The 23,619-nt window shown below is 44.7% G+C and overlaps 2 protein-coding genes across 7 annotated transcripts in view; one reads left to right on the top strand and one right to left on the bottom strand.

The window, feature by feature from the left end:
• Window positions 1-23,619, bottom strand: part of FBXL13 (F-box and leucine rich repeat protein 13) — a 238,941-nt gene that overhangs the window by 81,536 nt on the left and 133,786 nt on the right. For all 5 annotated transcript variants that reach the window (XM_075599630.1, XM_075599629.1, XM_075599631.1 and 2 more), the window contains 2 exons: window positions 22,965-23,065; window positions 18,070-18,199 (listed from right to left, as the gene is read on the bottom strand). In XM_075599630.1, coding sequence (XP_075455745.1) covers window positions 18,070-18,199; window positions 22,965-23,065 — 231 coding nt within the window. The remainder of the gene's footprint in view (window positions 1-18,069; window positions 18,200-22,964; window positions 23,066-23,619) is intronic.
• The window catches only part of LRRC17 (leucine rich repeat containing 17), a 70,687-nt gene continuing 64,947 nt past the window's right edge, over window positions 17,880-23,619 (top strand). The window contains exon 1 of one of the 2 annotated variants that reach the window (XM_075599634.1): window positions 17,880-18,129. The gene's annotated coding sequence lies outside the window, so the exon portion shown is untranslated. The remainder of the gene's footprint in view (window positions 18,130-23,619) is intronic. The other variant, XM_075599635.1, reaches the window with a different exon arrangement.

Here is a 23,619-nt window from a genome sequence, read left to right on the forward strand (position 1 = left end):
GCACAACACTGACAGTTAGTGTGGTTGTTGGTGAAGAAATAGTAACCCGAAGGTACCGAGAGGAAGTAACACTTTTGTGACCCTAGTGCAGTAACTAGCGGCAGCAGAGTGATAGATTAAGTTTGTCTATGCCACACTGTGTCCAGGGACCTGGCACAGCGGTGATCTCCCTAGGAGAAAGGGAATCCCCCTTCAGTACGGGAGGGCGTACCTGGCAAAGGGACATCACGGAGAGATGTGCGGCTAGAGCTGGCAGCTGCATGGGGCAGTCTGCTACATCCCTGTATGCAATAAAGATGTCCTTGAGAAAAAGAACCCCACTGTGTGAGTGTGAGATTACTCAACAGTGGATGGCACCAAGAAGGAGTTCCTCACCAGGACCATCTCCCTGCGGAAGCACAGATCCTGATGAGGTGGAGGCGCTGCACATGAAGTAAGTTGGACTCGCACACACTACCTCAGCTACCTGTCCTGATGACATCCCCTACTAACACCCAGCGGGAGACTCAAGAGTCCTGTTACTTGCAGGTGCACCACCACACACGCCTTGTAATGGGAGACTGGTTAGACTACACGGGCCAATATGAGATTGGGTGGGTCAGGCCAGAGGGAACACCCGTTACAATTGGAGGCGCTGCTGAGATACCTGTCAACAGGACAGGCTTTTGCTAGGCACACATTAGGAAAGAGAGAAGTGTCTGCTGCCACTTTGTGCTGCGTGGGACGGAGCCAGGGGTAGTCAGGGAGATGCTGGATATGCATGCCGCAAAGACGCCTTGGGATCCGTTAGGGGTTAGTGAGTCTGGAGCCGGGGGCTATTGCTGTTCTAGTCGCCTTGAGGTAGCGCTAGCGGGGGACGCCTGAAGGGGTAAACTGGTAACTGAGAGCAGGAATTCTGGAAGGGTCCGCACTAGGCTAGCCAAAAGTAGGTCGACGCCCAAAGTACTGCATGGAAGAGCCAGAGTACTCTAGTCTCCATTCCAGATCACTTACCAAGGAGCACAGACTGGAGGAACGTGTTACAGTAGACACAGAAAGAGTGAGCCTAGCCTGAGGTAGTGCAAACACGAGTCAGATCTACGTTAGGTACACAAGGTGGTGCACAAGGCATGTTTATTGTACAGATGTGGTAGCTGCCCCGCAGAGCGGAGCTCCACGTACAGAGAATCGGTGTTCAACGATCACGAGAGACGTGTTCAACGATCACGAGAGACCTGTCGGAATGGAGGATCTGTACAGAACAGAAGGTCCAGGATGGCGGAGAGAGAGAACCACGAGAATGGAGGATCTGCATAGAGCAGAAGGTCCAGGATTGCGGTCAGACGAAGAACAAGCTACAGAAGAGACTTTTGTGAGTTTGTTGTGGAATGGCGTGAAAGCCGTGGCTGCGCCGTGTTTGTCGTGTTTTTGTTCTCGGGATGATACCCCTGAGAATAATGAGCAGGACAGTGTGCTTAGATGGGAGGAACGAAATGGACTTTGTTATACCCCAATTAACAAACAGCCAGACGCTGCCTTAAATGAAAGAAAGGACAATGCTTACCAAAATGGCGGTTCCCGCTTCCCCGGGACGCCGCGTGGGCATGCTGCAGAAAGTCTTGCAACTTTGCAGTTTGCTAATTGTTGGCCAGGATTGGCGCCAACGAGAAAACTCCACCCCGCTGAGGAGTTTGGCGCGAAAGCTGGAGCCGCGCCCTCATGGACTATGACTCACTCCGCACCTGTGCTGGGTCAGCCTACAAATCTACGAGACATCCCCCTAGTTTCAACCAGGGGGAGTGGTTTGCGGTTACACCGGATGTCGACAGAGAAAATGGGAGGAAGGGTTGCTACCTCTGCCCATGCCTTTCAGTTGCGAAGAGCCATTGATCAGTATAGACCTCTGAGACGAGTGCCTCCGCTGGTAAAGATGGCTGAAGCTGCTGACAAAGTGGACCAAGGTCCTGTGATTTCCACTCACCCTTATTCGGCTCCAGGAGGCTTCCTGATAATCCGTGTGGAGGGTGTGGAGACTGTGGCATGTCTTTGCCTGCAGTGCAGACTGCCGGGCGGAGCCGTGGGCAGCGAGGCCCGATGCCCCCACTGCGGACTGCAGTACATGTGGCCAATGACCACATTCGTACCGGTGCAGGCTGTGGGAGTAGCCGGGAATGTCCCGATTCCAAGAGAAGAACAGCCGGGAGCTCTCTGGAACAAGAGTGCCAGTCCCGCAGAGTCGGAGCCATCATTAGTGCTTCCGATAGAGAAATCCAGTCATCGGAGAGGTGATCACCGAGGAGCCCATCGCCGGTCTCCTACCGGGATGCCTCGGCCGAATTGCAAACTGGAATCCTCGGATGAGGAGTGTGCAAGGCTGGCGAGTAAGACGGTCATCAGACGAGACTGTCATACCATTGGTACGCCATGGAGGGATGAAATTCCTCGTGGTGTGGAGACGCGGAGTCGAGAGTCTCCCGTACCGCGACTTCCCGATCGCCGGAGTCCCACTGCCGTGGTGACTAGTGGATCGGATGCGGGTCGATCAACCCCGACCCTGCGAGGTGCTAAGACACAGTGCCTGTTGCAGAACCGAGGGGAGGAAGAGCCGGAGAAGCGAGTCCAGAGCCAGACTGGATCGCGCAGCAGACGGGCGTTGCCGGATGTCATGGTGGAGGAAGAGATCTCGATTGGGGATCCATCCCAAGATGGCGTCGCAGCACGTGCGTGTGCGGAAGTGGTGAAGGCGGGCCAGGGAGGCCCCGAGTGGGAGATGGTGCCGCCTCTGAGGTCAAGCAGCGAGAAACGATCCCCTACTACCAGGGGGAACGGACGTTTGAACTGCAACCCCAGAAGCTCCGCTGTTGAGCATAAAGATGGACTTTGTGGCGACGTCAAGACAGGTATCGCTGGAGAGCAGGTCGAAACCCTGTCAGTACCTACTGTTCGGTCCCGTCCCCAAACCCCATCCACACCCAAGGTTAGCCCCAAGGCCCTAGTTAAAGCCCCTGTACCCGTCACTATTTTATTTGGGTCCAGTTCCAGCTTAGGGTTGTCCGGGGAGTCACGGGGTCCTTCCGGTGATTGGACTGGAAGCCTGGACTTGGGTACGTCGGATGATGGGTCGGAGGGAGGAGGGAGTATGTCTAGGCAAGTGTCTGTATCTAGCGATTGTCCTAGTGGGCTTAGTATCACAGTACGAAACACCTCTCAGTATAAAAGAGTTAATGAGAGATCTGAGGGTACATCTGGGGTGTCTTCTGGTGGGCCTGATGAGGAGTCCATAGAAGAGAGTACAGATCCTAGCTCCGAGGAACGGAAGGAGACTAGGTGGTGGGCCCCATTGTACGAGGGGTATGTATCATGGTTCGACCGCACCCGCTTTATTTTAGAGAGGGAGGGGGTGGTTGATCACTGGTGGGCTGCCGGTGACTTTGACGACGAGTCATACCTTAGGGCCCTAAGGGTAAGGTGGGATCGAATCCAGGCAGGCCTTGTTATACCTAAGGGGTCCGCAGGGTTGGATGATCCGGTAGAAACGGATGAGCCCCTGTCATGGGTGTTGCCCGGAGCGGCTGGGCAAGGTGGCTTGACCAGGTCGTGTCGAGCTGAACGGGCTATTGCGGCGAAGTATAGGAAGTCCCATGGGCTTGATTACCCTTACGTCCCTGAACCTCTAATGCGAGAGATAGAGGAGAATAGGGAGAGATGGCTCAAAACTGATATACAGTATTATATCGTGGAGAGAGGGGGAGCCATAAAAGGGATACAGGCTGAGCAGAGGGTAGCTCAACTGATGAGGGTATGGAAGATAGGGCGCAGTGTATATATGCATAAGGTAGTATACTGCAATGAGCGAGGAGTACCCAGAGAATACAGCGTGACTGTACATGATGCCGCGGGGCGAGAGGTGAAGAAGCCAGATCCTCGGCATTATTATTGAGTATCCAATAGAGTGGTCTGTTGTTTTCTTTAACGCTCCCTGCTGGTCAGTGAGTGTATTGGGCTTACATTATTATGTCCATGCAATGATGTTTGCTATGTTATTTGTGTGTTCTTTTGCAGTGTTTCCTGGCGCAAGGTACACCAAATTTAGGTCCCAGCCGGGACGGTGGGTATTAACCAGGGGGAGTATGTAGCCATGCATAATAATGACTGCATACATCTTCCCTGTTGGCAGTAAGTCCTGGTAAATACAGGTCTGCCAACGGGAGTTATGGAGGTTTTCCCTCACACCCTTGTGTGGTGCCCTGTGTAAGGAAGGGAGTGGCTGTATGCTCTGAGTCCCTGGATAGTGACCTCAGAGATGCGCCTGCCCCCTGGAGTATAAAGGGCACAACACTGACAGTTAGTGTGGTTGTTGGTGAAGAAATAGTAACCCGAAGGTACTGAGAGGAAGTAACACTTTTGTGACCCTAGTGCAGTAACTAGCGGCAGCAGAGTGATAGATTAAGTTTGTCTATGCCACACTGTGTCCAGGGACCTGGCACAGCGGTGATCTCCCTAGGAGAAAGGGAATCCCACTTCAGTACGGGAGGGCGTACCTGGCAAAGGGACATCACGGAGAGATGTGCGGCTAGAGCTGGCAGCTGCATGGGGCAGTCTGCTACATCCCTGTATTCAATAAAGATGTCCTTGAGAAAAAGAACCCCACTGTGTGAGTGTGAGATTACTCAACAGTGGATGGCACCAAGAAGGAGTTCCTCACCAGGACCATCTCCCTGCGGAAGCACAGATCCTGATGAGGTGGAGGCGCTGCACATGAAGTAAGTTGGACTCGCACACACTACCTCAGCTACCTGTCCTGATGACATCCCCTACTAACACCCAGCGGGAGACTCAAGAGTCCTGTTACTTGCAGGTGCACCACCACACACGCCTTGTAATGGGAGACTGGTTAGACTACACGGGCCAATATGAGATTGGGTGGGTCAGGCCAGAGGGAACACCCGTTACATAAAGATAAAGTAAATAAGATAAATATACATATATATTCAGTACTACTTAGAAGATCCACTGATGATCCATTCATTACTTTGATCCAACTAAGTCAATTTACTACCTTCACTTTGATGATACTAGTAGCATCTGCTTTGCATAAATTATTGCAAGGAGAACTGATTTAACTGGGGAAACAACAAAGTGAAGTATTCATCAGTGCTTTTTAGACTAATTTGTCACCATTTATATTGACCAATGCACTATCGTAACTAAATACCAAGACTGGATTCCTTTTTTGGGAAAGCATGGTGGTTAAACTTATCTTGCTTATTTTCTAGGACCTTGGTTAAAGTTCTTAGCAATGTTGTCTGTCTAAAAAGTAGAGCTTTGTATTGAAAGTGGCTTCCACCACTGCAAGTCTTAGAAACTTCTGATGTGCTCCCCGGTATATGTAGATGTAGATGTGCCTCTTACTTCCTGTATTAATGAGTTTAGCGACTGTTTACATTCCTCAAGTTGGCTCTGTACCCGCTTGAAACTTTCTACACCAAATGTTTCCTGGAATAGATTCCTGTTTTTCTTGGAGACTGAGAAATTCTTGTTACAACCTTGCTTGCAAGCAGGTCCTTCTGAATAGGATTCGTTGCCTGAGCGGCCTCTTAATTTTGGAAATATTGACATTACAAACTTGTCCTTTCTGAGAAGATATTTGAATTTCAGCAGGTAACCAAAATAAATGATTTGAAGGACATTCAGTATTTGTCCTTTATTGAGTCAGCCCATGCAGTCCCGAATTGTTAGTTTTCCTCCTACGAGGAGAAACAGGACTCCCCTCATCTCATACATTTCTTCCTCTGCTGGAAGTCCCTCTTCTTCTAGCGTCATGATAAAGAACACCATGACCACCTTTCCAAGCTGGCTGTCTGGAAAAGGCTCTTCCGGGACACTATAACTTAGATTCTCTATAATATATTCTATAGGACTGATAAGCTGATCCATAAAAACACCTTGTTATTTTTTTTGTGTGTGATAAATTAATTTTTCCACCAGAAACATGCAACCAGCCTTTTTGAGGTAGGAAAAAGTTCTTCTTGCTGGTACTGAAAGAGCCATAAACCTGGATACAGCTGTTGTTCCTGCCTGTTTACGTGCTGTGCTATCTTTTAAAAAATATTTTCTCAACACATTTTCAACTCTTCAATCCAGAGCACCTTTGAATGAGGCTGCACCATCCACAGGTAATGTGGTCTTTCTGCTCTAGGTGTTAGGAGCTTCTTGTCTGACTGGGTCCACTCAGCTTCAATCATATCTTTTATTACTTCATGCACAGGAAGATATTTCCTGGCTGTCCCTTAGTGGTACTGTAGCAACAAACACATAGGCCTAAAGTCATCTATTTGTGATAGGGGGGAAATGTGTTATTACCATGAAAATAAAATGCATTATTTTTCTCATGAATGTCATCATTGTTGCATCACTAAAAATAAAAAATAAATTTAAAACGGGTCCGGTAAACATATTGGAACCAGCCCAAAATGTGGTATAACGCATGTTTTCCCTTTATCGTGCCAGTCATCAAGTTCCGATCTCTCAGAACACCAGAAATTAGTGCAGAGGATACATCCCTTAGTGAAGCTTCATCAAAAAGATAGAAAACAGCTTTAAAGAAAATAAAAAAATGAAGAAATACTGCACACGAGAAGGCCCACCCACCCAGTGTAGGGTGCAGTACCCTTGGCACAGAGAGGCAGACTCCCCCTGAGGACCTGAGATCCTAGCTAGTATCCCTCTGAGGCATTAAAATAGACTATAGATAGGAAGGACCCGGCCTTGCAAGTTTTTAAAGGCCATAATGGCCAACTTGAACAGAACATGGAAGTTCACTGGAAGACAGTGCAGATCGCACAGGATGGGAGTAATATGCTCGAAGCGATAAAACACGTCTCCCCATCTGAGCTGCAGCGTTCTGCATAAGTTGGAGCCTTCGTGTCAGGCACACGGTAGTCTTGCATATAAGGCATTCCCGTAGTCCAACCGTGTCGACACAAAGGCATGGACCAGTCACTCAAGGTTCATAGACGATCAGAGTGGATACAAACTCCGAAGCAGCTTCAGTTATAAATACCCAGTCTTAACAACTGAGGCCACTTGGGCTCACATATTAAGACTCTGGTCAAAGAGGATGCCAAGGTTACGAACCTGGGACATGGCAGCGGCTGTACACCATTGATTAGAAGCAGCTCGCAAATACCCTGTCCCATACTAAGGCTTCTTGCTGAACCTATAATAATTAGTCCTATCTTGTCAGTATTGAGCTCAATCCATGCCGCCACCCCTCCTAAGCAAGCTGTCATTGTAACAACAGCCATTCCAGCGCAGTCTGAAAAGATATTGGTGACACTTCAAACCATGCTTCCGGATTATATCGCCCAGCAGTCTTACATACACGTTGAACAGGAGCAGTGACAGTAGCAACCTTTGAGGGACCCCAAAGGGGGCAGGACCAACCGGTGACACATGGGACCCCGTGGCCATTGGCTGGGTCCGGCCCTGCAGGAAAGAGGCAACCTATTGTAATGCGGTCCCACCGATACAAGCTATGTCTCTCAGGTGGTGCAGCAGCACCCCATTATCAATCATGTCAAAGGCTGCTGAAAGGTCCAAAATCACGAGAAATACAGCCATTGTCCATGGCCATCAATAAATCATCTGCCACACAGACCAGAGCTGACTCAGTTGCATGACCAGCTCTCAAGCCACACTGTGTGGGATCGAAGAAGCCGGCCCTTTCCAGACTATCTTCCAGCTGGGTGAAAACTACCCTTTCCAACACTTTCCCTACCACTGAAGTTTGGAGATTGGACGATAGTTGTCGAGAATATCTGCACCCACTTTCTTCAACAGGGGATGGACCACTGTCTTTTTCAAGGCCACTGGCACCTCCCACGCTGAGAGGGATCTATTGATCAACCCCTTGCTTCAGCTTGAATCCATACTGCTCTCCAGCACAGAACTCCAACTGCCATTGTACGCCATACAACTCTCCCTCGAAGGGCAAGCATAGATGCTGTAACTTTCAGCATTAAAACAACCATGTCTCTTCCGGGTCCCCGCTCATGATATCCCAATCGCGCTACTTAAGGGCACGCATGTGCAAAATTAGCACACACACTCTTCCCACTGCACCCAGGGGGCATCTGCAGAAATGCCCAGGCTGCAAAGGCCCCTGACTCGCTACCACAAGTAACATGGATAGAACTACACTAACTGCAGTCCTAAAGAACAACAAAAAAACCTACTCTAATCTAGTCGGACAGGAAAAGACTGTCTGCAGGCAGTGGGATGTCCCTTTTATAGTACTGCCTACAGTAGAATTTCCTGTCCAACTTTGGCAAAAGGGGTAGGGCTACACAAAGATGCCACCTGCCATGATTAGGTTTGCAAAATAGTGCTTTTGTGTAGAAAATATAATAATTAAAAATAAAAATTGAAACTGCCGGACCATGACTAGCAACTACACCTCCACATTCTCTGCTTCTGGGTCCAGCGGAGGTCAATCCTCAGTCCTGTCCTTTTAAAATGTTTGTTTTCATGTATTTGCATATCATTTTCTCATTGAAGTCTCAACAAAACTGGATGGGATTTGTCAGCTCTACAATCAGACACCTGTATCTGTGTCTCTCTCTTTTAAAAAACATTTTTATTATCCAACCTTAATTTTATAATTTATTCAAAATCAATTTTGCACTACAGTAGATTACACAGAACTGCATCGTGAAAACCAATGAAACCAGAAACAATAGAAATCTAAACTATGCAGCCAACTGTAAATAACATATCAAGGAGCAGAATGGACAAAGCTGTTTAAATGCCAAAAATGAGAAGCATTTTACACAACCCACTTACGGAACAGTTCTCTCTTTTATTTTGTTTACTTATACAATATGCTTTTTTTTTTTTTTTTAAACACGCATTTCTTGGACTAATACATTGCGATGTAAATCCCATGTTCAAATATGCCCTGGGATACTAAACAGAAAGATATTGTTACTGTAATAAGCAATTACAGCTACATATAAGTTACAAGTGAGTCAGTGAGTGGAGCAGAAAATTAACTCCCAAAATGAGTGATATGCAGTAATATGAAGATTTAAAAATGGCAATTTTATGCAATCATGCCATTACAATTTAGAAAATGAAGCTGCAATTAATTAATGATCTCATGCCTGTACTAATTATATGAGAGGAACACTATGTAAGTGAAATGTTCATATACCAATGTGTTAACGCCGCAAAGAGCTTATCATGGGGTTTCTGTCCTATTCACACGCATAAATACATAACTCTGTCATGCTAGCCTTCTGTCCGGTTTGTGAACGGATAGTAAAAATATTTTAACTCTAGAGAATTCTCTGTTTAGGCCCCTATTGAATATGCTGTGAAGCTGTATCTATTCCTGGAATGCTTTCCTCTCCATTCTAATGCTACTGTCCCTCAACACTGTGCCACTTCCTAGAAATCATTTGGTGTGTTGCAGGTGTCAGTTATTTTTGTATTCATCTACTTGCATATCACTTTCTTGTTGAATTATCCCCAACATTAGATGGATTTGTCAGGTCTGCAATCAGACACCTGCATCTGTGTCTCTGTTTTGATCCAACCTGGAGTTTTAGAATGTATTCCAGGAGACTCTTGTGCTAGTTTACAAGGAACTGCACTTAGAAATCCAATGAAACGATAAACAGAAGAATGCAGCCAACTGTAACTAGCATAGCAAAGATCAGAATACACAAAGCAGTTTGCAGATGTAGCACGGCTCACTGTCTGTGGAGCTATGGCTGAAAAAGCAAAAAGCTGCCGTCACGGAGAAAGTGCCTGCCGCAACATCGCTGCGGGGGTCCATATTCATAATTGGACCCTCCACAGAGATAATACTCTGCCGCCAGGGCAGCCGCGATCGGGGGGACACAGCTTGCCCCGATGCTGGACACAGTTAGGCTTGTATTATACTAAGCGCATGCGCGCGCACAACAATGAAAAATACATGTTTTCCTACGACAGTGTATCCACTGCTGACGCGCGCGCGGCAGACAACGTTGGCGCGGAAGCTTGGTGGAAATACAAAGACATTTGTATTTTCGAGCGGCTGCTGTGCCACGTGAAACCTTGAGCCAATCACAGTGAGGCAATACCCTTGTGATGTCATGGCCACGCCTCCTAGCCACGCGCATCATGCCACGTGCATGCGCAACGTCGTGCGTGCACCCAAGCGCTTGCTATAATACAAGCCTAAGTCTCGCTACCATACAAAGCAGAATTATTTTCTAATGAATGGAGGTCAGAGCCTTTCCTGAGAATTGCTATTTATGTGATGACCACGATAGGCCGCACTGCACTTTATTGGAAAAGGGTGTAAGACCTTAGCCTAATTACAGTAGATTCCTGGCTGGGATGGATAGGTTTGCAAGTACAAAATCCCAACGTCAAGAATTTTAGCGTTCTTTCGGATGTACAAGTCAAATGTCAGAACGGAAAATCACAAAACTAGCACAAACATTCGGATCTTCCACTTTTCTTTTAGAGACCGAACAAACTTTTGTGTTTGCAAAGTTCACATTTTTAAATGTTTGCCAAAAAGTTAAAAAAAATAAAATCCTGCGTATAATTGAGTTTTTTTTCATCATTTTTTTAAAATCCAAAATCAATCAAGTTCCAGCAAAACCGATACACATTAAATTTTTTGTAACTAAAGAACCAGTGAAACTCCCCACCTAAAAATATCTATAACACCTTTGTATACCTGTCAGGGCCCACACAGGGATGGCAGGGCCTCTTACCTTCTCTCCGATATCTCCTCCTGTTCCTCATCTCTGCGACGTCGTGGTGCCATGTGACGTCGCAACGTCTCTTTGTCATGGCAATGTGACATTGCGGCGTCAACATTTGATGCCACATTGTTATGGCGATGCGTCGTCAAATTCAGAAGATGCAGGAGGAGAAGCCGGAGAGAAGGTAAGAGACACTTACAGAGGCCCCACACTCTCCCACGGCAACAGTTTAAATGTTGTGAGGAAGACCGCGGGGCCTCTGTAAGCGCGGAGCTCCGTGTGAGTGCACCCAAGGCGGCCCTGACATAATTATAGGTTAATGCCTATACATTAATATCGCATACATTTATCTCTCTCTTCTTCTGCAGGGTCCAGGTCTATTTTGCAGAAGAGAAAGCATTGCCAGTAAGCTCTTGCATATGAAAAAAGCTGCAATTGCAGCCATGGCTTCAAAATAAAGTGCTGGAAATTGTGGTCTCTTACAGTTTAGCTAACTTTGCATCTGGTCTCTGTTGGCGCATAATGAAAAACTATTTTTAAATTAAGACGAGCTATTAATCCAACTCTAAGTTTGTCGCCAATATAATACAGATGAAATGTAACATGTTAACACTCATGTTGAGTTCATTTAAATAAATTAGGCAGAGACATGCCCAGAGACGGAACAAGTCAATTGTGGGTCCCCATGCAAGTATATGTAACGGTGTTTCCCCCACCCGGTGGGTGATTTGTCCATTACTACGGTGTATGGTGCATATACCTGCTGGCAACAGGATGGCTTAGTCGTCCGCCGGTGGTAGTGGGGACACAGAACAGGCTTCTGGGGTTTATACCCCATATATCTCTTTAGAAGTGCAGCGCTTCCATCAGCCATAGGCTCCAGCAACTGAAGGTGATCTACAACGGTAGAACTATTACCTCTCCCCCCAGTAAGGTCACACACCAGGCAGGAGGTATATAACAACAGGAACGGTTTATTGTCTTCTGTACAGCACAGTTACACGGCAGACTTCTGCCCAATGCAGTACTCTCAGCTCTCACTGAATGACGGTCCCTTGACCGCCACTACAAGTCAAGGGTACCCACAGCCATCCTAGCTCTTCCCCACCTCCCTAGCAGAGGCAGAGGTATGGTCCACACTCACTCTTCCCCGGAGGGAAGAGCACATGGGAAGGCCCCAATCTCAGGCTCCCAGTTGTGTGACCTGCCTTTCTCATAGGGAGAAGGACACTCCTATATTTAGGCCGATCCTGCCTTTAAGTACTGCCAGGAGGAGGCCTGCACCAGGCCTGGCTCATGATTGGCCATGCCCATGCATGATGTCACCGCCTCCCGCTGTCACTCAAATGCAGCTCCTAGGAGGGGGAAAACCCCATAGCAACTACTGGCAACCTGATTGTACCAGGGTTTACTGCCAGCTCAAGGGCAGAATAGTAGCCATCAGGTGACCTGGCTACATATATATTAATACACAAATATAAAGTAACAAAGAAATACAATGTAGCATCCTTGCTAGAAATTAGAAGTCCCTGCATGTCAGCCATGATAGCTGCAGGCATTGTAGGGGTTAAATCCTTAGAATAGTGTATATTATGTTTCTCTTTAAAGGTTAGAGTTAGCTTGCCTTAGTACTAGAAACTGCCAGATAAGTCACATGTATATGGTGTGACTCTTCTGCAATTATTATATCTATTGTATTCTACCCAGTTACTGGGATATATTTTTGTTCACGTCCACTGGGTACAAAAGGTGGGGATCCACCATTTTGTAGTCAGACCAGACCCCAGGGTGGATCCCGTTAACATCAGGGAAGACCCCATTTACCATCAGGAGATCCTGTTACATACAGAAGGACTTTAGGGAGGTCTCCATGTTCTTCTAACCTGTAAAGGACATATTTTATTTCTATTTTAGCTTAGGGATAGTATCCCAGGATTAGGGGTTCCCAAGGAAACAGGAACCAAAGTAATTACACTACATGAGGGAGTAGTCTCCATCGCAGGACTAGTGAGAGGCTCGGATGGGCTGCTGACGATTCCTGGACTATAGGATAGTGGGTCTGTGCCAGGCAGGGCAAAAGGCTCTTTACAGAGATGAGCCACTATGTGACTCGTGGTGCTAGGAGCTGAAGGAACTTTTCTAATATGCCAAAACCTGTCCTGTTGTTAAGAGTTAATAAAACAGTTGAAAATTTCCTGGCGCCCTCTTTATTCCATCATACTCCTCATACAAGCCGGCACGGATCTACGACATCTACCCTGAGATGCAACCAGGTATGGCTGAGCACCTACACCTGTATTCAGGTACAAAACCGGTTTAAAGTGACAGAGACTGTGTAAGAGATGTGTGCAGAGGTATATTTAATGGAGTCCGATTAAGGTGAAATTAAATCTAGGCTTTATTGCACCTGTTCCTTTAACAAGGCAAAACATTCAAAATAAAATAAAGGCCTACTCCACTTTGGAGAATAGCTAAACCTTTACTCCAGCACTCTCTAACGTGGTGGCTAGCTAAACTAGTTACCACCCCAAACGTGTGTATATATATAATATATATGTGTGTGTATATATACACACCCACACAACAGTCCAACAAGAAAAGTCTCTTATCTTTTTCTGCTGTTGTAGCTGTAGGGGAAGGCCTCTCTGCTATCCTGGGTCAGCACCTTTGTGTGCTTTAGAAATATCCGTGTCCAGGTATACTAGGTCTTGCTCCATTGTTTGCTGTCAGCATACAGTCCTTCTGTGTGCATCAAGACATCATCTTTTCCTCAGGCCAGCCCAGCTGTGGGCTAAGGAAAATCTCTACAATGTTCCTTCTCCTTGTGTCAGCCCAAATGTGAGCTAAAGGGTGTATCCCTGGAGGGGATGTGCAGGCAGTGCACTGCTTAGAGGTGCATATAGAAAAAAAATGTGACGGTGGCTGGATCAGGTGCAATAAAAAGAAGTTTTTTTATTGAGGAACAAGACAAACAGGGTTCACATGACGCTGTAGAGGTACTCTAACATGTTTCGGGCTCCCAGCCCTTTGTCAAAGAGTGTCTCACATGAAGCTTTTTACAGAGCTCTCATTAGTCCAGATAGAGACTAGTTAATTGAGTGGCGGCAACCAACTATTTTTCTGCTGGATTCTCAGAGCTCTGAGGCTGCTTTATTTAAACAGGGATAAGTCCCTGTTACAGACTGTTTAATACCCTCCATTATAACTGTCCATCTTGCCGGAGGGGTGTTACACAGTAAAGAGAGAGTCAATTAATTTTGAGGAAGAGAAATAGAAAGACTATACTCATCATTGTAAGACAAAGCATAGTATGTTTGAAACTAAACTGGATTTAGATTAGTGAGCATGCCGTGCGCGCGTTGGTAGATTTACGTATAAACTAAATAAGCTAGGGCCTCGCAATTTGAGGGGCCTCCAAATGCTAAGAATTATCTTTTTCAAATACCTATAATACATTTGAGGGGGCCCCGTATATCCAAAGGTTCTATACATGCTAAAAATAAATTAGAATAAAATCAATTATATATCACAAAAGGTTTTGCTTTGAGAAGATGTAAATCTGCATATAAAAGAAATAAATCAGTTCCATCTCTATATCAAGGAAGATTATCCAGACAAAGAAAGTTGTTGTCATCAAGACCTGTATAATATCATCGTCCAGGATAAGATTCACTTATATTTCCCCAACACGGAAGCAGTATTGCATCTATTTTTAACTTTGGTGATAACCGATGGGTCAGGAGAAAGGTCGTTTCAAGGCTAAAAAAAGATATAAAAAATGAGCTAAGAACGACAATGCGGCAAGAAAAGCGTTCTGCACTTAGCATTTGGGGGATAAAAAGCGAGAAGCTTCATAGCTCATCGTTTGATGATATCATTGATAAATTTGCTTTCCAAAAATCAAGAAACAAAAAGTGTTTTTGTTTTTTTTCCGGCACTGGGTGCATGGAACTACTCAGCTAATCTTTTATATAAAATGGGTGCCTTTTTCTTTTTTTGTAGATGCCAAATAAGTATGTTCGGTTCTTTTTTTTTCTTCCCTCAAAAATGCGTTTCAAAGTCCTTCTGGTTTTACCACTAATATTATTACCTTGTACTATGTTCTCCAGCAATAAGTTCACATTTAAGAACAAAGCCAAGATTCCCATACAAAGGGGGTGATTTACGAAGCTCCAATACCGGGTATCGCAGCTTGATCCCACATTAACTACCATTCAAGTCACAAATACCCCCATGTATAAATTAACTTTCCATAACAATCATCTGATAATAAACAGGTGAAGTTTATTTGCTATTATTTCCGGTTTGCCTTGAAAACCGTTACATGTTTAAATCCATTTTAAAGTAGCAATATGGGTTAAATTTAAAATATATATATATTTTTTTTTAATTACAGTTTTGAAGCAGGGGGTCTCCGGGGCTGAACTGTGTTAATTTCAGAGACACTTACCTCCGAAGGGTGTGCTGGTATCTCTGCAGAGTTTAAAGATCCAGGTCACGCGGGCCCGATAGGGAGCCACACCAGATGATGTCCCGGCTTCATATTGGCCCGCGTGTCGCGGGACATTTAAGCCACCATTAGATTAGATGCACCGTTTCTCTGCCTGCAGGGATACCGACACCACTACAGTGGTAAGTATCTCTGGAAGCAGGGGGTCCCCGGAGCTGAAATGAACACAGTTCAAATCCGGAGACTAGTGATGTACCGGGTATTCAGAAATTACCTGGTACCCAGCATTCCCGGCCATATTTTCAGTACCCGGAAATTACCCTGACCCGGCACCAGGGGGCTGGAACCGGTGCCGGGTAATTTCCGTTCTGCTCTGCTCCCTCGGTCTTCCTCTTGGAGAACGGCAGGAGAAGACATACCTGCAGCTGGCGGTGGATGGGGGAGGAGGGCAGCGGCGGAGGGTGAGGAGGACCACGGCGACATCTTGGTGGTGGTGGGAGCAGCGGAAGAAATCCTTCAGGCGGTCGCAGCAGAGGACGTCATTCTTCAGCCGTTGTGAGCAGCGGAGTCATCCTTCACAGCTGGTGCCGGTGGGAGCAGAGAAACATGTGACCAGTACAGGTGCATTACTATTGGAGAATGGAAACAAAAAACAGCGCAAACCGCATAGTGAAGTATATCAAAATTATATTTGATTCGTATAAAAGGTGAGTATTAGGCGTACATTAGGTAGATAGAACAAACGCATTGAGTGCATCTAGCACATGATGTTACCGCACTGCAGGTGGTAGCAGCAGAGATCATGGGTATTCACAGGTGAGTCGGCTCATAGGAACAGCTTCACATCCCCTGTAGAAGGAATTACTGGGACCCCATCTGTCTGTTGACCTCGATTTCACCAAGGGAATCCTTCTCTCCTCTCCGTGGAACCGGCATGTGTGAACGCACACCACAAGCTCGCGTCGCCGTTGGATGACGTCACGGCGTCAAAGAAGGAAAGTCTCTTCCGCACACGTGATGTGTGGGTTAGTTCAATAGGCACGAGTCCCGATCTCATTAGAGTAATAGAAATACAGCTAATAACGCAGGTTCAATGGTGCAGTCGCCAGGAATATGGGCTAAAAAGTCGTAGTATTGAAATATGTAATCCTACGCGTTTCGTAGCTCACGCTACTTCATCAGGGAAACTGATGAAGTAGCGTGAGCTACAAAATGCGTAGGATTACATATTTCAATACTACGACTTTTTAGCCCATATTCCTGGCGACTGCACCATTGAACCTGCGTTATTAGCTGTATTTCTATTACTCTAATGAGATCGGGACTCGTGCCTATTGAACTAACCCACACATCACGTGTGCGGAAGAGACTTTCCTTCTTTGACGCCGTGACGTCATCCAACGGCGACGCGAGCTTGTGGTGTGCGTTCACACACGCCGGTTCCACGGAGAGGAGAGAAGGATTCCCTTGGTGAAATCGAGGTCAACAGACAGATGGGGTCCCAGTAATTCCTTCTACAGGGGATGTGAAGCTGTTCCTATGAGCCGACTCACCTGTGAATACCAGTGATCTCTGCTGCTACCACCTGCAGTGCGGTAACATCTTGTGCTAGACGCACTCAATGCGTTTGTTCTATCTACCTAATGTACGCCTAATACTCACCTTTTATATGAATCAAATATAATTTTGATATACTTCACTATGCGGTTTGCGCTGTTTTTTGTTTCCATTCTGTTTTAGTTCTGTTGGAGTGCTGAGCCACCCTGGCCATTTACAGCTGCAACCGTCACATTGTTTTGCACGGTCATTGTATGTACAGTATAAATTATTTTTAGGTTGAGGTTAATTTTGCCTCTATTTCACTACTCACTGTTAGTAGACGATTAATGTTTATTTATTGGTTAATTAGCTGCGCACTTTTTTCTGGTTTCTTGCATTACTATTGGACAGCTGGGAAGGAGCTGCACCGGAAGTCAGAAGTCGCGCTCCTCCCCGGCTGTCCAATAGTAACACTCATACTCCGGTCACATGTTCCTCTGCTCCCACCGGCACCGGCTGTGAAGGATTTTTTCCGCTGCGCCCACCGGCTGAAGAATGACGTCCTCTGCCGCCGCCTGAAGGATGTCTTCTGCTGCTCCCACCGCCACCAGGATGTCACTGTGATTCTCCTCACCCTCAGCTGCGGTCCTCCTCACCCTCTGCCGCCGGCTTCAGGTAAGTCAACATTAAAAAAAAAAAATCCCGTGTACTCGTTACCCAGCATTTTTTTAGGATCCGGTGCAACACTACCGGAGACCCCCTGCTTCAATCTTGTAATAAAAAAAATATTATTTTTTTTTAAGTGAATCCGTATTGCTGCTTTAATACAAAACTGTCGGTTGAAGTTACAAGGTTGTGCAGACCTATAGGTGCACTGTGAATTAAACATTCATAAAATAGCCACAATTTTTTTACATTTAATTTTACACTGTAAAAAAAAAAAAGGTGAGAAAATGAATACTGCAATGCAATTTAGTTTCTTGTGATTATGTAAAAAAAACAGTCAGCCTGTACATGTACCGTATATTCGATTGTATACATACAGTAGTAACAAAACTGAAAATAGTTTGTCTACAAAAACGAAGTCTTCTTTTAATTATCCAACAATAAGTACTAGCTGTTTATAACTATCTATGACACTGCCCTGGAATTCAGCCAGTGCCTATAGTGTTGTGCCGGAGGAGAATGTAAGCAGCTGTAGCCTTGTAATTTAAAACCGCCTAGAAGTTTCCTGAAGGACTAGCACTACTTCAATGCATCATGAGAGTAAGACACAGTTGCTCGTTCCAAGGATTGCCTGTCTTGCTGCATGAAAAAGAAAGACAAGGGACCAACCTGAGTGCAGCCGGACAAGTCTAAGTAGATGAGCTTGTTGCATCCTTTTCCTGAAGGCAGGTATTGTAAACCTTTGTCTGTAAATTTTCTGCAGTAAGCTAAACTCAGATACTGCAGGTTGAGAAGGCATCTGCAGAAGAAAAAAATATATACAATAGGGTTACATTAAAGTTATATTTATATACAAAATAACTATGCATAATCTAAAAATAGTGGTTTTTATGTTTTTATTCTGTAATCAGCAAATCTATATCAATGTAACAAGGTTATTAATTTGTATGGAGACATACTTGCTTTTTATACAAAACGTTCAAAGCTCAAGTTGCAAGACAGATGTACAGAGACTGCAAGAGTACTGTATAAACTACAGGGATGGCATTTGTCATTTATTAATGTTTAGCCTTTAGAAATGGAAGTAAGGAACCTATTACAAGAAGCAGACCATAATTCTTGCCTATGAAGAGTGCATTAATAAAAGTTCCAGTTTTCATAAAAGAAACTCCACAATTAGAAATAAAAAGATTAGGATAGCAGTAACACCAGCCAGGGGTACAGTATGTGCCAATTTCATACACGGTCTAAAAGGCATTTTTTTATAAAAAGGGAAGTAAAAGGTTAAAGATATGTTTTTGATATTTTGGAGCTTTGCACAAGCAGCTTGTACTCTTAGTAAAAACACGAGGAAACCAAATGTTTCTTTTAACTAGATCCTTCAGTGCCAGGGTAGCCAGCACTTTCCTGAGCCAGAAACAGAGTGCTTTCCCATATAGCTTTGCCAATACACCTCAATTCACACATGTATAGATTCATTGACACGAAACATGTTCAGTTGTTAAAAACACAGAACTGTCATTAAATCCTGTGTACAACTAGCCCCCAGAGACTCGTTTCATATAACCACACTAATTACTTTTCTGGACTTAACTCACCCCTTCAGAATGAACAGTTAAGCCTTTGCAACCCGAAAAGTACTCCGGTTCTTGTCTGTATATAAGAAAAGGGTCTCTTTCTCTAGTAGCTTTGTGTAATTGTTACTCCGTGCCGCCCCCCCCCCCCACAAAACATATCGTATTGTTTTAATTTATTTTGTAATATTATATGAGTGTTGGTTATCTTAAATGGCTCTGTGAGCAAAACCGTGGGACATTACACACGTTAAATACTGTATGTTTTCATTGGACCAGTAACAAAACAAACTTTATTTGATAAAACTGGAACATTCTTTCACCCGCTTTATTGTGACTCTGAAAGGGCATGTGTACTACCCCCCTTTTAAATTCTCCTGACAAAGGGAAAATCCCACATCTGCCTCGGACACTGCCTTTTAAAGTTGGAAAGCCTACGTCAGGACTAGTGCCAACTTTATGTAATTTCAAGCAACTGACTCCATCTAATTCCATGTTTAATACCACGTATTAGATTGCAAGCTCCTTGGGTCAGTACTTATTTTGCCTATATTATTCTATCATGAACAACATTTAGTACTATAGTATTTGGCACAAATATACTCTAATACAATAAAATGAACCTCAGGGCAGGATGTAATTTCTCTCCAGGAGGACTTGGATAAACTGGAAACTTGGGCAGGTAAATGGCAGATGAAGTTTAATACACATATATATTTACCGGCGCCTAAAAATGTCCAAAGATAGTCTATTGGGGATCCAATTGGACCGGAACACACAGATCCACCTCCAGCCTTGTACTTCCAAAGTTGTGACCACGACCAGATGTGATGTAATATGTGGAATCAAGCAAAAAAATGAATCATAGTGTAAACTGCTACTGAAAGGGACATACAGTACAAACACTAGACAAACAACAAAGACAGATACAGGAAAGGCTGACTTAAATGAAAGAGCTAATTTTAATACAACAAGTGATTACAAAATACAGTTGGCGTCGGGCTGATTTGAAACACCTCCTGGTGTGATCGTCCGTCGCTGGAGGTGTGCATGGGGGCAAATCCTTTTCTTACTGCTACAAAACGGATAAGCGTGACACTCAGCCTGAAAGTGTTCGTGACGGAAGCTCAGGAAGTAAAATCCAACGCGTTTTGTGCGCATGCGCACTGATCTACTGCTGGGATCACAAGCCTAGGTTTGGATCACGCATGCGCAGAAGCCTGCATGTGCTACCAATGCCATGGCACGAACACTTGCAGGCTGCGTGTCACGCTTATCCGTTTTGTAGCAGTAAGAAAAGGATTTGCCCCCAAGCACACCTCCAGCGACGGACGATCGAACCAGGAGGTGTTGCAGCGCCGGAGCGGTTTTCAAATCAGCCCAACGCCACTAGTGGAAAAGCTGCTACATTCCTATGTCCACAATCCACCGCGCATTTGCTTCTGATTTGTCGTGAGTAGGATTTTGGTTTTAGATCAACCGGACCAGCTGCCTGCTGTTGTGTTCTCAACTGTATTTTGTAATCACTTGTTGTATTAAAATTAGCTCTTTCATTTAAGTCAGCCTTGCCTGTATCTGTCTTTGTTGTTTGTCTAGTGTTTGTACTGTATGTCCCTTTCAGTAGCAGTTTGCACTATGATTTATTTTTTTGCTTGATTCCACATATTACGTCACATCTGGTCGTGGTCACAACTTTGGAAGTACAAGACTGGAGGTGGTGTGTGTTCCGGTCCAATTGGATCCCCAATAGACTATCTTTGGATATTTTTAGGCGCCGGTTTGTATTTGTTTTTTTGTGTATTATAACTGACTTTGTTTTTGGGTCAGCATCTCTTGGCAGCCTTGCCTTATTATTTTAAGGGATCTAAGTATTTATATTGTTGTACACTAATAATTATTGTTTAGTTCTTAGCGCTATTACCACCATTTTTTTTCTCTTTCACACATATATATTTACTGTAAGTTTATGCATTATCAAAACAAGAATAAACAGGCTACTTACAAATTAAATGGGGCAACGGTAGGTAAATCCTTGATGGAGAATGATTTAGAAGTGAATGTAGACAGCAGGCATTGCAATAGTGCCCAATGTCAGACAGTAGCTGCAAAGGCGTCTAAGAGGGGATATGATAACTATTTTCAAATATATTCAGTGTCAATACAAGAAGTTTTTCAAAATAACTTCATCCCAAGGGCAGTACAAACGACACAGGGTCATTCCACCAGTAACAAAGGAAATACAGCTGAACCCCGTTATAGCGCGGTGCTTGGTGTCCAAAGAATGTAATCGCGTTATAAGCGGATCGCGTTACGTGTTAAAAAAAAAAACAAATTCGGGCGAACATTGCACCCCTCATGGGTTCCGTGGCCACCAGAGGGGGAGAGCTGGGATAACTCTGCCAGCTGTCCCAGACCCGGCGGCGCTGTGGCACCCCGACGCAGGACTGACCCAGCATCTGCACCAGCTTTCAGCTCTCTCCCTGCTTCCGCCTTCAGCTTCAGGATGACAGGAAGAGAAAGGAAAATCAGAGCCAGTTCCCTCAAAGAGACAGTATGTCTCTGTGTGTGTGTCTGTGTATGTGTGTCTGTATGTGTGTGTGTCTGTATGTGTGTGTGTCTGTCTGTCATCAGAGCAACGCGTTGCCATGGTAACCGGCATCAAATGACTCTGCGGGTTCACGTGACATCGCATTGCCATGGCAACGTGATGTCACATGACCCCGCAACGTCATTTGACGCCAGATCTGAGGAGGAGGGGGGGCGCAGGCAGCAAGCTCCCTGCCACCTGACAAGCCTGGTCAACAGGAGAGGATAGAAAATGGCATGGTAGGGGCATGGTAGGAGATCTGCTGCATATTATTGGGAGCCACACTCACATCGCGTTATAAGCGGATTTGCATTGTAATGGATCGCGCTATAACAGGGTTGAGCTGTAGTTCTTTACAGTAAATGCAGTTAAAATGTGGAATTAATTACCCATGCAGACTGTGGTGGCAGATTCAATTGATATCTTTAAACAAAAATAAAGTTGGGCATCTTTTTAGAAAGGGAATGTATACAAGGATATAGCAAATAAGTAAACATGGGAAAATGTTGATCCAGGGAGAAATCTGCCATTATTGGAGCCAGGAAGGAATGTATTTTTTCCCCTTATGAGCCATAATTTGGATAATGTTTCACTGGAGTTTTGTGTTTTACTTCATCTGTATCAAAATACTGTAAATGGTTAAGTATCTATCATCTAAATTTAACACAGGATGGAAATATGTATTTTTGTAACCTCATCTACTATGTAACTATGCAAGTCTCTGTTTATAGAAGATGTTTGATACAAGCTTTCATAACAAACTAAAGCCATGAATCACATACTTACAGTATATACATTCATTTAGAATTCTGAAGTAGTCATGTGCTCTAGTCAATATGAAGTGCTTTACTTATTCTGTTTAGGAGACGTTCATACTGTTTTTGGACAGTACTTCTGTGAAACGCTATGTACATTAATGGCGCTATATAAATAAAGACATACATACAGTTTATACAACATATACTATCACTTCTGGCACAAATGTACTCTAAAACACTAAGAAAAGATCCCAAGTTACTCAGATTTCCAAACATACCTTTTTGAAATGGCACTGCTGCTGTACACTGGAACTGTTCTTATTTTGCTGTTTGTTTTAGGCTGAGTGAACTAGTGGAACAGCCTTTCATCTGAAGTTGTGTGGCAGATGCAGTGGAGTAATTAAAGATATTTGGGATAGGCACAAAGGAAACCTACATGGTTAGCAGATAGGGAATAAAAGCCAGAAATCAAGTATCCAAGGCTAATGTTTGTCCAGAATTACGGTGGATGTGAAGATTATATATGAAGTATGTACCTATTTTATTTAGCAGTTTGGATTCCAATAGTATAAACCATTGGTTAGATATTTAACATGATTTCATTTTCACTACATTTAAAATAAATAAATGAAAGCAGCACTTTACCTCGACATCATTCGTAGGGTTGCATTGGTTATATCTGTATGAGATAAGTTGAGATAAAGTAATGCAGGGCATCCTTCACAAATGATTCTCATTGATTCATCCTGAAGCAAAACAAAAATCCAGAAGGATTTAAAATGTGCATTTCCCGTGAGTAGTCTAATTCTGTATTACTTCTTCCCTACAGTACGTGTATGTACATTTATATAGTGGTAATAATGTACACAGCGCTTTGCAACAAAAAAAAAAGAGGCAATACTGAGAATTGTAATACAATAACTGCAACATACATCAAATCAGACAATAGGAAAGAGAATCCCTGTTCCAGACAGCTTACAATGTAAGTGGCACAGTATGTTGGGAGACTAAGGCCGCGTGTATAGTGCCCACGACGGGCGACGGCGACGCCGCCCAAAAACAAATACATTGCCGCTGCCTGCGCTTAAAGTAAGCGTGACGGCGGCAATGCGACGGAGCGACGTCATGTTGCGAACTTTGGAAGCCGGGAATATTTGATTTTTCCAGGGCTGTCGCCTCATGTGACAGCCCCTGAACAAATCAAATCCCCGGAAGCCCACGCCGCCACCGCAGCAAAGTGAAATATAACTTTCGCTAGCGGCGACGGGTGACGTCACCCGTCCCGTCGCGTCACCGGTCG

This window comes from Ascaphus truei, chromosome 5 (assembly GCF_040206685.1).
Source record: "Ascaphus truei isolate aAscTru1 chromosome 5, aAscTru1.hap1, whole genome shotgun sequence".
Lineage (NCBI taxonomy): Eukaryota > Metazoa > Chordata > Amphibia > Anura > Ascaphidae > Ascaphus > Ascaphus truei.